Raw genomic sequence first — 14,747 nt, 5'->3', positions numbered from 1 at the left:
AATCTGATGAACGCAGCCCCCCAAAACACCTGAGAAATCCCTCCCTCCAAGGTGATGAATGTGTAAGCAAAACTAAGCTACACATTTGTGTTTACATGTGAGTTTGTATTTACTCATGAATAAGCAAACATACTTTAGTTTGTGTTGTGGGTCAGGTAAGGGGAAATACAAGGTCACCGGAATGGTCCTGATTTGATGAATGTGAAGCTCAATAAATGCTCCAAAAGGCAGCATTTGGTGATACATTTAATTTGACCAAAACCAACACTCTGTCTAATCCAACATTCTATCTCATCTCGATCCCACTGGGAAGAGCCCAAGCAACATATGATAGACATAGCCATCCTTGTTTGTCCCTGAGGACAAGCAAGAGGTAGTTGAGATTTATGAGGTAGTTGAGTATGAATAAGGTCCGATTGTGAGCTCTTGTGCCCAATAACTAGGTGCACTATCTACTGTGAATTTGGTTTAATCTTTTTTTTTTTAAACCAGCTGATCCAGTTACCCTTGCCACATCTAGTGATAATGGGTTTAGTAATTTGTAAGATGCTTCCTTTTGCTTGTGCTGAACATATTGGCAACCGGTGAATTGAATAGCCATGTCCAGAAGTTTGTTGAAGAGCAATTTCTGATTGCACTTCTCTTGTCGAACATTGTACCATAAGCATCATGTCATTAGCAGTTAGTAGCTTATGATACAGCCAGCAAACTCATGACACTAATAAGTTACTTATTTGTGCCAATAAGGTGGCATTCAAAGACTGGTAGCAGCTACTGTACATCACCTCCTGCAGCAGTTGGGCAGAATGAGCTGTTAGCAAACATGGGATCTAGTGGCCCAAAGACCCTAAATTTGTAGCTTCATCATCAACAATTTCTCTTAGCTTGTATAAAATATACAACTTTACGTGACAAAATATTCACATTGCCCACAGGTTTCAGTTTTAGTACATTTTAAACTTGGGAAACCTCCGCCATACCCACCACGAACAAACCGCCCATAAGTCGACCCCACAGATAAGTCGAGGGCAGGCCTTGCTTTTAAAATCATGGGATTTATGACCCTCGGATAAGTCGGGGGTTAAACTTAGGGGGTTGTCTGTGTCTGACTAATTTTGTCTGATTTTACCAGAGCCAAATCTTGAAAAATAACCTACCAGTAATTGTTACCTAAGAACTGTACAGTCGCTAATTTATTAAAAATATAGTATTAAAAACACAGTATATATACATAGTATGTATAAATACATATACACTATTTTTAATACTGTTTTTGCTATATTATGTGTACATAGTATGTACGCATAGTATAGTAAAACAGTATTAAAAATAGTCTCTAATTTATTAAAAACTGTTATCTATCTTATAGATCATTTAGATACATTTTTATTCACTAATTTTTAAAATTGTGCTCTTAACAACCATTTGTAAACACTATCGGAATAAGGCCACAATCCCATCCACACTTTCCTGGGAGTAAGCCTCATTGACTTTAATGGGACTTTCTTCTGAGTAGACATGGGCCCTCACATACTTAGGCTCTGAGTACACTGGAAACAGCATACCAGTAGAACTGTTAATGAAATCCTCCTTTAAATTTCCTGGTGCCTTAAACCAAAGGCTCTACGTAGAACACACAACTGGGAGTGTGCAATTCAGTTTGGAGTAGAGAGACAAGCAACAAGGAGTGACTGAGCAAGTGCAGCTGCACATAGTTGCACCTGATGTACTTGGAAGTAGACCCTCTGTGGAGGAAGGGCAGTGGTGCCTCCGGGCCTCATGTGGAGTTCCTGGCAGCTACACCTCCTGCCAGCCTGCACCCAGCCGCTCCCCTCATTGTTCCTGAAGCCGGAGGAGCCAGGGCATGCGGGGCAGTCACCCAGGCAGACGGAGGGGGCCATTTGCACCCTGGATGGGGGGGACTTATTAGGAGGATGGGCAACTGTGCCTCCCCCCAGCCTGCACCTGGCCGGTTGCGCCTGGAGCCTCGGAGGAGCCCCAGAGGGGGCAGGGCATGCGAGGGCAACCTACCCTCTCACAGCTCTCTGTCTGCACTCCCTGCCACAGTCCTGCTGCCTGCGGTGGCAGGGAGCGGAGTGGGCACGTTCTGGCTACTGCCGCTGCTCGCTGGATCAATGGAGAGCAGGGAGCACTTGGGGAATGACCTGCGCTGCCCCGCGGCTGCGGCCAGCAGGGAGGGAGGCGCCGGGTAGCACCTGGCAGGGAGCAGCACAGGACGATCCCCACACGCTTCCTGCCCTCCTTGGTCTGGCGGTGGCAGTGGTGGCAGCCAGGGCGCCCCTGCTCTGCTCCTTGCCCCTGTGGGCGGCAGGACTGTGGCAGGGTGTGCGCGTGGAGGGCTCTGAGAGGGTGTGGGGGAGCGCCAGCGGGCAGGCTGACCCCCTATACTCTGCCTCCTCCCAGGTTCCAGGCAGGCTGCAGGCTGGGGGGAGGCGCAGCTGCCCATCCTCCTACCAAGCCCCCCCCCGTGCAAATGCCCCCCTCGCCCCCTCCGCCCACTAGGTGACTGCGGAGATAAGATGAGGGAGCGATTCTCCCGTGAGTTTGGGGCACAGATTTATCGCCATATAGGCGAGTAGTTTAAGCCGTAATCTGCTTTGCCTTTTTGTGCTATCAGTCAGTGGCAAGTGAGGTATGAGCTATCCTGACATTTAAAGCTCCTCTGTGACATTAGTGCACATCACCCACTTACTGCTGAATGGTTGCTCTGGATTGTGAACATGCTAGAAAACTATCACGGCCCTAATTTTTGGCTAAAGTCTTATATACGCTTATCTGGGAGCAGGTTCCATTAGTGGGATTTCTGAGTAGACATGCACAGGCTTGCAGTTATCTTTTTTTGTAAACTGAAAAGATTCATAAATCTCTTAGCCTCGCCTACCTCACAAGGTTGTTTTTGAGGGCAAAAGGAGGGGAAGGAACTGAACTCCCTGGACGAAGGGTGGTATAAAAATGTGAAAAATAAATAAAATAAGAAACAAGGGATTTGCTGCTTTACCCTAGTAATTTTATTTTCCCTTCTCTGTACCTTTTCATGTTCTATGATATCATTTTTGCGATAGGGTAACCAGAACTGCACACAGTATTCCAAAAGTATCATAGATCTATAATAGATATCTTATAGCAAGTTTTAAATGTTTGCGTGCATGAACGTTTGGTGAGGGTGAACAAAATTTGATATCTGTCTGACTAATGGGGAACATAGCCTAGGGAATCTGGTTCTTTGTTTTTTACACATCGTTCCTATCTCAGCTTTCACATCTGGACACCAAATACAGCCTTATTAGTTTTCTTCAGCTTTTCATTGGGTTTACTGAACTTTAGTAAGTAAACATTTGTTCCTCTATGCAGGCATGACTGAAACGTGAAGTAATTATTGCAGTATGGCTGCCATCCTCTGGTGTTCCAAGCTGTTATCTCCAAACCATCACTAGCTCTTGATAACTGTATTTCCCTTGTTTTGTGAACACGGCCCTGCTAAACAGCTTGCATGTTCTGCAGTTTCCATATTCTCTTGATTCAAAGACCCTTCCATGTGTGAGATTTCATTAGATATGAATGTGAGCATACAGTTTCCTTCATCTCATAGGATCACCCTGATATCTCTGGGAATGAGCAGCTGATGCATTGTTTCACATACTGAAGCGCGAGAGCCAAAGCTGAGACACTGGGGGTGGGGAAGTGGCTTCCCTCTCATTCTCCAGCCTCACTCTTTTTACTCAGAAAGCTGGCATTTGTCATGCTTCTGCCCCAGACCTTGTCTAGACTTACTAAAATGGCTTAGGGGGCTTCTACTGACCTACTCGAGCAGTGACCTGAAAGAGGGCTGTGCTTATCCTGATGGAAAGAGCTCTGTTCCAGCCTGCACTGGGATACCCTGTGGGTCCCTCAATTGATGGGAAGATGGACCTTGGGGAGAAATGGCAGCTGCCACTGCAGCCTGGAGCTTCAGAGCAATACAGTGACCGAGCAGCATTCTTCACTTGCGATGGCTTGATTGACAGCTAAAAAGATGGGACTTTTCCACATGGCCTGTTAGGGCATTGACAGCAAGATTGCTGGGGCTTCCATTGCTGAGGCTGGAAGATGTCATTAGCAGTTTCTGGTCTCCATCCTTCCTGTTTATCCCAAAGAAAGTTACAAGGCCAATGGATAGAGAGGTTCTAGGTTTAATCTTATTGCACCTTCTGTCCTTTGCTTTTCTTTGCTATCCCCCCCCCGCCCAATCTCTGAGATTCAGGTGACCAACATAAGTTCAGGGATGTGTGCTTTTTTATCGTTAGTTCATGTGTTTCAGGCTAAGCCCTGGCATTGGGAACAGGTTGTAGCACTAATTAGTTCTGATGAGCTCTAGCAAAAGCAAATGCCTGCTAGGAGATTGCCTGCTATTAAGAAAAATAAAAGATGCTCAAGAGTTAATCCACCAAATTCTGCTTCTTTGGCTGCTTTGGGACAGATAAACTGGGGTGTCATACAGTCTTCAGCTGCCCCTCCCCCAAATTCCTTCCCTCTTCCATTTAAAAAAAAGCAACCAACACATCTTTGACCATTATTCTGATGGCAGGGCTTTGCAAACTAGCAGGACATAAAAATTTTTCCTGCTTGATATCACTTCCAGTCATGACATCACTTCTGGTGGGCCCTGACAGATTCTCATTCTAAAAAGTGGGTCCCAGTGCTAAATGTGTGAGAACCACTGCCTTATTTTATGGCTGCATTGGTGCTGAAAGTTGTATAGGATTGGGCCCTTAGTCATCTTAATGCTGTATGTAAGAAGTGTGGCAGTGGAGGAAGTATTTTTATTTTTTTAGTACTATATTTGTTTTGAGAATCCTGAGTGTAGAGATTTTCAAAGATCGAAACTTGTCCCTTTATCTTCTCATTGTATGGCCCTGACTATTGGTAATGAGCCTTTACAAACTGACTTGATTTGGAAGTAGAGTGCAGAAGGTCCTTGGAGAGCAAGTACTATAAATGTGATCCTTTGCTGTCCCCACCCTCTTCAGGCCATCTCCACCACTTCCAGCTGTGTATCTTGTCTGTTGCAGTGTGTGTTCCAACAAGTCTCCTTTGCAATGTCTACTGTTATAATTTCCTGTTTTAGTCACATTGAGAAGGTTGGGGTTGAAGGTGCTGGGTACTGACGGGGGATAGGAGGCCAACTGAAGCTCTTTCAGGCAGGAAAGTGGGGACTGGAACAAGTGCAGGAAGTGTGGGGTTAAGAGCTGGGTGGGAGGTAGATTGTTTTTAGTTTGTGCATTCATTCTCATGTTTCCAAAAATCCTTCCAACACTGTTGCAATATCCCTGCAGCAAATTCTCAGTTTTTGCCTTTTGTACTTGGAAATAGACAAGTGAGGGGAATAGAATTTGGCCACTACAGATGAAGGGAGAAGAGTCGATTCCATCCTGTCCGCTGAGCCTGTTTGGAATGGGTCGCAGAAACCTGGGTATGCGACACTGGTGATCAGAGGGAGCAAGACCAGGCTTATTGAGCAGCAGCATCCGTCTAACATAATTTGTTTTCCAAGTGGTTAAAATTCAAATTCTTCTCTCCCTCTCCCCATGTTTAAAATATAAGTTTAAACCTTTAATCACATGAACAAAACTCCATAACAATAATGAAGGTTGTTGCAAACAGGTGCTGCTTTCTGCAGCATTTAGATCACAGCGCCGAAAGGCTTCACAGGCTGAATTTCTGCATGCCACACAGAGCTTCAGTATGAGAAGGTGCAACCCCAATCTGATGTATCAATTTACCAATTAATACACAAGATGCAGGGCAATGTCCTTGGGCTCCTGTATTATCTTATATGTGTTAGGGCTGAACCCTAAGAATCTGCCCATTTTCACAGTGGCTTCTAGGGCACATGAGCTTGAGATCCATCTTGTCTCTTCTCCATCTTTATTAATACTGTAATGCTGTTTACAAGTAACACTGTTCGAAATGACTATAATTACTTTTGGGCTGCTAACCTGTATTGGTTGAGGTGCCTGTTCTAGGCCAGGATTTCAGAAGCATTTTGTACTCTTTCTCTCCCTCCCATCTAAAAATATTCTGCCTTATTAGCTCCCCCCATCACCACTTTTGCAACCATCTGTTTTAATGAGTGAATGCTTGGAGATTCTGGCATGAAGCTGTCTGAGTGCAGCCCACAGCTGCTAAAGGGAATCTGTGGATTGGAGTGAAGGCATATTAAAGATGCCTTTAGCAGGAGTGTCAAGTGTCCTCCCTACCCCATTCTACCAGCCTTGTTTTCTTGCTTGGCTTAGGTGTCTCACCTGCTTAACTATCAAACCCAACTCTGGTGTCCTGGTGCTCTCCTAGTCCTGGTCATTAGAATTCACCATAAGGAGAATGGAAATCAAAAGCTACCTTTTTGTAGAATTCTTAGTGAGGGCAGAAAAGGCTCAATCATCTCTTCACTTCTTCTGTTGAGTAACTGTTATTATTATTATTAACTTTATTTATATTCTGCCTTTCTCCCCACAGAAACCCAAGGCGGCTTACAACAGTGGTTGTAATTAATTAATTAATTTAATTAATTAATTTAATTAATTAAAAACATAATTTTAAAACAAGATAAAACATATTTGTAAAACGCATCTTAAAAACAGCAGTCAGATAAAAGTGTAAAAGAGCTCAGAGCAGCAGTTTATAAAAGGATCCAGGCCTGTAACCAGGTGTTAAAAAGGTATTAAAAGATGTTAAGGTTAAAAAGGCCAGGAACTCAGAAGGCTTGTCTAAACAGAAGAGTCTTCAGGCCTCATAGCAAAGTTTCAAGAGAGGGAGCAGTTCGTAAGTCAGAGGGAATTTGGCGTTGGTGCCACTACTGAGAAGGCCCTATTTCTTGCCATCGCCCCATGTACCTCCCTTGGTGGTGGCTCTTGTAAAAGGGCCTTCTCTGATGACCTAAGAGGACAAGCCGGATTGTATGGGAGTAGGCAATCTCTAAGATACCCTGGCCCAGAGCAGTATAGGGCTTTAAAGTGGTTAATGCTGTCCAGTCTTGAAACGAGGGATGAATAATGCAAGGGAAATATGCCTATGTTCAGCTTTAGGGCTTATGCTATGTGATTTGTAAGGGCGCAAGAAAATGGTGTCAACAGGGACAGGTGGCAACATAAGGAATAAAAGTGTTTTCCTCTTACTTTGATCAAAAGGAGAGAATGTGAACATGATAAGACCCTCCCAGTGCTCTGGCAGAGTTCCTGACCAAAGCTCTTTTGCCCTGGAATCCAAGCATCTTACTCTCTGGCAGTCTTCCATATTAACAGGTGCTAAAGATTGACAATAACCCTACCATGCTAAACCAAGCCAATTCCTCCTGTTTCCGTTAGTGATCTCCCTGAGCTGTGCTTCAGAGTCATAAAAACATAAGAGCTCCACTGGATCAGACCAAAGCCCATCCAGTCCAGCTTCCTGTATTTCCCTGTGGCCCACCAGATGCCTCAGGGAGCAGGTTGCCTGAGGCTGTTGGCTAACACTGGCAGCAACACACATTAAATGTTACAATGTAGACATCTGGTGATGCCTGAATCTGTTGGTCTCCTGCTTCAATACATTGACTAGCCTGCCCCCCTTTCACGTTTCCTATACAGTCAGGTCACATGTTACACAAGGGTTAGATTTGGGAGTTGCCGTGTAAGGGGGGAAATCACGTATAGCTGAAACTACCCTAAATCTGAAAAATATGTACTGTTGCTTTAATAACTAAAATCACACTAGGAGAGACAAGATGCATTCTCCCATCTCACAATTACTCCAGGGCATATACTCGGGGGCATATACTTAGTGAGTTGACTGAATCGCCTGTGCTATTTAAACTGTTGTTTTTCTGTTTGTTGCTGAGCACATATACTTGAATGTGCATATGTTGAGACCTGACTGTATGTGTATCTGGCAAGCTACTCATCGGTTTACTTATATCAGCAAACCCCAAAGAAGGGTTTAGACACCTGAACGTTGTTAAAACAAACTCTTATATACGGTTCTATCATGATTTGAATTGGTCTGTGCTAGCCTTCTTAGAGCTTGATGTACAAAGCACCAGAGGAGATGAATAGAGCCATTTATTTTATTTTATTAAAGTATTTCTCCGTCCTTGGCCACCTGCTCCTCTCAGACCCTCCACATAGGGAAGAAGCTTCTTCCTGTTCATGGTGTTCCTGAACTTCTGTCCCATGCGGGGGAGGGGGCTGGCAAACATTCTTAATTCTTGCTGTGTCCCCAGTTCTCCTCCCTGGATGCTCCAAGGTCAGGCTGTCTGTAACCAGCACTCTGCCTATTTTGCTCCCTTCTAGTTCTGTAATTTCAGATATTTCAGTTGAGCTGCAGAACCTGGTTTCTGCATTGGAACACTTTGCAAACCACGCAGCTTGACACTCAAATGAGATTCTTCCTGTATTTTAATACTTTGTTAGTGTATAGTCAATAAGTGGTAGTTATTCCAGTTCAATTAACCCTGGGAAGCCAAAATGAAATTCATTCATGAAATTTTCCGAGCTGCTTTCACTTGTTTTTCTTTTATGGATGAGAATGTCTGATTCTATTGCTTAGCAGTTTCTTCACATTGTCCATGTGTAACCATTGCCGTTTCCTACATTTTGCAGCTGGGACGAGAGCAGTTCCATCAGCAGTGGCCTCAGCGATGCCTCGGACAACCTCAGCTCAGAAGAATTCAATGCCAGCTCCTCACTCAACTCCCTGCCTTCCACCCCTACAGCTTCCCGCAGGAACTCCACCATAGCGGTAGGTGGGCCAAGTGATCAGGATGTCCTGAAAAATCTTTTATGAAGTTGCTGAACGAAGTCCAGGAATGGGATTGCCTTTCCCCCAAGTCCAGGCTAGTTTTCTGGGGACAAAGATGAATACTTCAGGCACTGCACCTTGTTGTTGGGGCATGGAAACCAAACAGGTGCTGTGTCTTGCTTAAGTTTTGAGTGCGTGCTTTGTGTTATGTCCCTTGATGCATACAGGCTTGTGCTCTGAAGCTGAAGGGCTGTTTTTATTTTTCCATGTATTAAGCTGAAGTATATTGCAGCTGTTTTGAACACTTGGGAGAGGCCTGGAAAGAATGGTGGCAGTAAAGATGGAGATACTAAACTGATTACTTCTTGGTATATTCCATGCAGCTTCGCACAGACTCTGAGAAGCGCTCACTGGCAGAGAGTGGCCTCAACTGGTACGGTGAGCCTGAAGAGAAAGCTCAGAAGAAGATGGACTATGACAGTGGGAGTCTGAAAATGGAGCACAGTTCCTCCAAGTGGCGACGGGAACGCTCTGAAAGCTGTGATGAGGCTCCTGCCAAAGGCGGGGAGATGAAGAAGCCAGTCACATTGGGCCCACCAGGGTCCTTGAAGAAGGGCAAGACACCTCCTGTGGCTGTGACTTCCCCCATTACCCATACAGCTCAAACTCTCAAAGTGGCAGGTGAGGTTGAAATGGCAAATAAAAACAAATGTTGTCAAGCAAGGCAGGTATATGATTGCATCTGCCTCTCCTTCATCTGGAGAATCTGACCTAGAGTGTATGGCCAACTCTAGGCCACTGAGAAAACCTAGAATGTGCCCACTGCATCCTAGGGATGTACCTCTATTTGGTCCTGCATTATTGTTGGGAATTTTAGGCACCTACACCTGAATTTCCATACAGTGATGCAGGTGCACCAGCACAGCTTCTGCTGTATCCCACAAGGGATTTTTGGCTGCTGGAAGTATCCTCAGGATACAGGGAAATTTGTACCCTTGTCCCAGAGTAAGCCACAGTAACCACTGTGGGTCAACTTGGACTTGAGCCAGCTTAATCACTGGCGCAAGTCTGAGTTGATCCGTGAAGGCAGATCAGATCAGGATTCAGTATGCACCACTGCTACCGAACTCATGCCCTCCTAGGCCTGTTCCACCCTCCCCCACCCTTTTCCACCCTCTGTACAGTTTTACCTATTCTAGTGGGTCTTCAGCTATCTGCCTGCATGCAGGTGGCCACTGCAGCCTGCTTGGCAGCACATGTCAGCAGAGACTGCTTTGAGACTGCTGTGAAGCAGCCTCCGCCACCACAATATGCGGTAGCTTGAACCCAGTCAGCTAGAATTGGGCTATAATACAGATGTTTCGTTTATTTAAATTATTTGTGTCTCCCCTTTTCCTCTGAATAAACAGTACTGAAGGCAGTGAACACTGTAGATGAAAAAAAAGTGACAACTGAAGAAAGGGGAGGAATGAGATATTAAAGTGCAATAATCATGCAAAACCAAATATGGAATAAAACCACAAAATCTAAAAGCAAGTAGGAAGCGGTTGGGCAGAAAAGGAAAGTCTTCAGCCTTTGCCAGAAGGCCAACAGGAAGATGGCTATTCTTAATCCCACTGGGAGGGAGTTCCATAAAAGGCATTGTCTTAGAGAAGGCCCTGTTCTTTGTTGTTATCAACCTGGGTCTCCCGCCAGAGGCAGCAGGGCCCCCTCTGCTGACCTTAGGGGATGTGTTGGTTCTTAAGGGAGAAGGTTGTTCCTCAGCTGGTCCCAGGCCATGTAAGGCTTTAAGCATCAAGCCCGTGTAACTGTCTGCTGCATGCTAACTGGTAGAGCAATTGTGCTAGTCAGTCAAGGGTGAGAGTGATGGCCTGTGGCTCGCTAGTACTGCCTATAGGTAGCTGGGGTAACACTGCTACCCCATCTTTTGGGGTTACCTCCATTTTTTGTTCTCAGTGAGTAATGTTCACCAAATGTAATCATAGGGGATATCATAGATATCCCCTATGATTACTTTTGCCCCATACATGAGCTTGGCGTCTTGGCACTTTTGCTACCAATTATCACTTCCTGCTCCTATTTAGAAGCAGAGGAATGAGCTTTCAGGAAACATGGGAGCTAGTGGGTCCAAAGATCCTTAAACTATAGCTTCATCAGTTTCTCTTATTTGCCTGTGACAGGTGAATGCCTGGAGGAATTGGTTTTGTCCAAATCTTTCTTTTTTTGTCAGAAGGGAGGGCGCTTAGCAGTTGCATAGGTGTAGTAATGGATTGACCTTCCTTTCTTTCTGCATGGGAAAAAGCTACATCTCCATAATATGTCCTGTTTCCTGGCAGGCATCCAAAAGCATTTATGGTTAGAAATTACTTTTGCTTCCTGCTTTCAATAGACATTTGGGATTTGTTGGGGGGGGGGGGAGGTATATCATAGGAGATCCCTTGCTGATCTCTTGTGCTACCACTGGCTGAATAGTGGTGCTCTTTTTTTGCACTACTACTATCCTTGTAACTGCTTTCAAACTTTGATCTCATGGTTTTCTCAATTAACCTCCCCACTCAGGTAAACCAAGTGAAGCTAAAGCAACAGACAAGAACAAGCTGTCAGTGAAGAATGCAGGCCTGCAGCGTTCATCTTCTGATGCTGGCCGAGATCGGCTTTCTGATGCTAAGAAGCCACCTTCAGGGCTCACACGAACCAGCACCTCTGGCTCCTTTGGCTATAAGAAACCGCCACCTGCAACGGGTACTGCCACAGTGATGCAAGCTGGTGGGTCAGCCACGCTGGGAAAAATCCAAAAGACTTCCAGCATCCCTGTCAAACCTGTTAATGGCAGGAAAACTAGCTTGGATGTCTCTAATGCTGGGGAGCCTGGCTTCATGGCTCCTGGGGCCCGCACCAATATCCAGTACCGCAGCCTGCCACGCCCAGCCAAGTCTAGTTCCATGAGTGTGACTGGGCGCAGTGGACCACGACCTGTAAGCAGCAGCATTGACCCCAGCCTCCTCAGCACAAAAGGGGGCATCTCGGTGTCACGGCTCAAGGAACCCTCTAAAATTGGTACAGGTCGAAGCACCCCAGTGCCAGTGAACCAAACGGACAGGGAGAAAGAGAAAGCCAAAGCAAAGGCTGTGGCTCTGGACTCTGATTGTGTCTCGCTCAAGAGTATTGGCTCCCCTGAAAGCACTCCAAAGGCTCAAGGTGTCCATCAGACTCCTGCCAAAGTGGCTGAGCTGCCACCAACACCACTCAGGTAGGAAATGTGGTTTATTCCCAGCAGTCTTATCAGACTCATAGCCTCCTCCATTAGTATAGGGTGCTCGGCCTACAGGTCACATAATTTCTCTCCTCTGGGTCCAAGTGACTTCCTCATTACTTAGTTTTTGCAAGGGTGTAATTCTTAATGAAAACTTTTGTGCTAAGAAATAGATATCAGTGTGGTCTCTCTGCCATTTTTCAGTTAGGATAGTTAATTGCATATATCTAAAGCCAGGGCTGGCATTTCATAGGTCTCAGGGTGCAGGACTGCAACAACCATTATAAAGAAATACCCTTGACAAATACAATTTTGGACCTAAAAGTCTTTTCATTTAAACTCTTCCATATAGGAAGAAAAAAACCCACAAAACCTGGTCTTGAATTCCAGTTGAACTGGAATTATTTGGCACAGTCCTCTGTCCCCAGGCGGGAAGACATTTGTGCAGGGATGGTAGCTGGTCCAGATGCCAGCTAGTGCAGACCAGCCTTGAATCAAAGCGCACAGCATGACAAATCCCAGGCAAATGGAAGTCAGTTTCATTTGCCTAGGTACAGCATTGGCTATCAAATTTTTGCCTTGTTCTTCAGTGCCCCCACCACACCCTAGTAGTAGAATGACTTTCTACTTGCCTTCCGTGCATTCATGGTCCTCTTAACTGCTGCAGGAAGGTACACATGTACGTGCATTCATAGATTTATAATTCTGTACTAAAATCAAATCCCCAGTTCTATAACTGGAATAGCTGTAAGAACTGGCCCGATAGCAAGTTTATAGTGAAAATGTGTACAACTCTCATGGAGTGTTTTTGTGTTTTTGAAGGTCCTTTTTTTTTTTTCCTTGTGCACAATGTGATTGTGGCTATGCAAAATCCTTACCTTGACTGTGCTACTTTCTGCAGGTCAGCTGCCAAGAGCTATGTGAAAGCCCCTTCTTTGGCCAACTTGGACAAAGTGAACTCCAACAGCCTGGACCTGCCATCCTCAACAGAGCTGCACCACCAGATGCATGGTGGCAAGCTGCAAGAGCCTCACCCTGCACCAGTGGGTATAAGCACCCACCTTACATCATGCTTCACGCCCAGCCCTGCACCCGTCCTCAACATTAACTCTGCTAGCTTCTCCCAGGGCCTGGAGCTCATGGGTGGCATCAGCATCCCCAAGGAAACCCGTATGTACCCCAAACTTTCGGGTCTGCACAGGAGCATGGAATCCCTACAGATGCCTATGAGCCTGCACAGTGCCTTCTCTGCAGCCACTGCTCCTGCCCCCACCACTGCTCCTGCCCCTCCTGTTCCTGCTGAAGAAGAGCCCAGTGAGATGGCCTGGACAGGGAGCCCCAGAATCTCACATCTGGAAAGGTAGGGGAAGGGAAATGAAATGAAATGCTGAGACATAATGGAAGCTTTCAGAAGGCGGGGGGGGGGGGTCTTCATAAAGCAGTTCTAGTCTGTGCAGTTAGTCTTGCTGTGCAATCAGGGGGGCAGCCAGCTAGGGAGGTGGGGTAAAGGCAGATAGAATTACAGTTCATTTTCCATAGCAGGTGCATCTTAGGTGAATTAAAGGTGCATCCCAAAGGAGGTGATCTCTCCCCTGCAGCTGACAGCAAGTTGATGTTTTGGTCATTTAATGAATTAGAGTTATGTGGAGCCAGATGCGGACATTCTGTTCTTTTGCCCTGAGAAACTACCTTTTCACTGTGGTCATGCCAGTACAATTGACCAGCAGAACAAATGTGTCTCTGACAAACTTGAACTGTGTATAATTTGGAACATGCTATTTACAGCCTGTTTAAATGGGAAAAGTGAGATTCTGCAGCACTATTGAATCAGGACTCTAAAGCAAATTAAAATTGTAACAGGGGCCCATCCTTTCTGCTCAGAGAAAATGAGAGCAGGGATAAGATTATAGTTCCTCACTTCTGAGTTCTGTTGCTTGTTCATACCTGGCAAGGGCGGTTTCCCCACTCATGCAGAGCGTGAGTCCTTGTAAGTGCTGTTCGTTTTGAACTACGGTACCTCTTTCTAATGGCTATGTTAGCATTTATTTTAAAATAACTCTGTAAATGAAATATGTGCATTCCTGTTGGTCCTCCTGGACTTCTCAGCAGCTTTTGACAAAATCTACTATGGTGTCCTAGACCAACTGGCTGAGCTGGGGCATGGAGACACTGGTTTGCAGTGATACCTCTCCTTCCCATCAGATTGGTCCCAGATGATGAGGTTGGGGTTCACCTGTTTGGCACCCTGTCCACTGATTTGCAGGGTGCCACAGGGATCTATTTTGCATTTGTTGAGCTCCACATATATTGGATCAGGATCATTCTGGTGGCCTTGCATTACCCTTTGCCTGGACTTTGATAAGAGCCAAAGCAATTTTCCTTGTCAACTGGGGTGGGGGCTTCCTTCTCGTTGTGGGACCTGTGTTCATTGCATCGGAACCATTCTGGTGGCATTGCATTCCCCTTGGCCTGTCCTTTGAAGTAGAATGAGGCAGTCACCTACCTGCAAGTAAACACACACATACAGTTCAATTTCACTTTCTGTGGGGGCTCAGTACATTTTCCTTGTTGACTGTCAGCTTGTCGGTTTCATGAACTACGAACAACCAGCTTGTGACCTACTGGTGGGTCCTAACCCACAGTTGGGGAACACTACCCTAGTGATTTAGACTACAGTGTTTAGACTACTGTAATGAGCTCTCTATAGGGCTACCCTTGAAAT

The 14,747-nt window shown here is 45.6% G+C and overlaps 1 protein-coding gene across 1 annotated transcript in view; it reads left to right on the top strand.

Moving 5' to 3' along the window:
- The window catches only part of NAV1 (neuron navigator 1), a 326,783-nt gene that overhangs the window by 284,781 nt on the left and 27,255 nt on the right, over positions 1-14,747 (top strand). The window contains exons 7-10 of the mRNA XM_066626528.1: positions 8,634-8,772; positions 9,156-9,453; positions 11,332-12,022; positions 12,927-13,385. Of these exons, the coding sequence (XP_066482625.1) occupies positions 8,634-8,772; positions 9,156-9,453; positions 11,332-12,022; positions 12,927-13,385 (1,587 nt within the window). The remainder of the gene's footprint in view (positions 1-8,633; positions 8,773-9,155; positions 9,454-11,331; positions 12,023-12,926; positions 13,386-14,747) is intronic.

The sequence above is a fragment of the Tiliqua scincoides genome, chromosome 4 (genome assembly GCF_035046505.1).
Source record: "Tiliqua scincoides isolate rTilSci1 chromosome 4, rTilSci1.hap2, whole genome shotgun sequence".
NCBI classification, from domain to species: domain Eukaryota; kingdom Metazoa; phylum Chordata; class Lepidosauria; order Squamata; family Scincidae; genus Tiliqua; species Tiliqua scincoides.
This window is presented reverse-complemented; position numbering and strand designations above follow the sequence as displayed.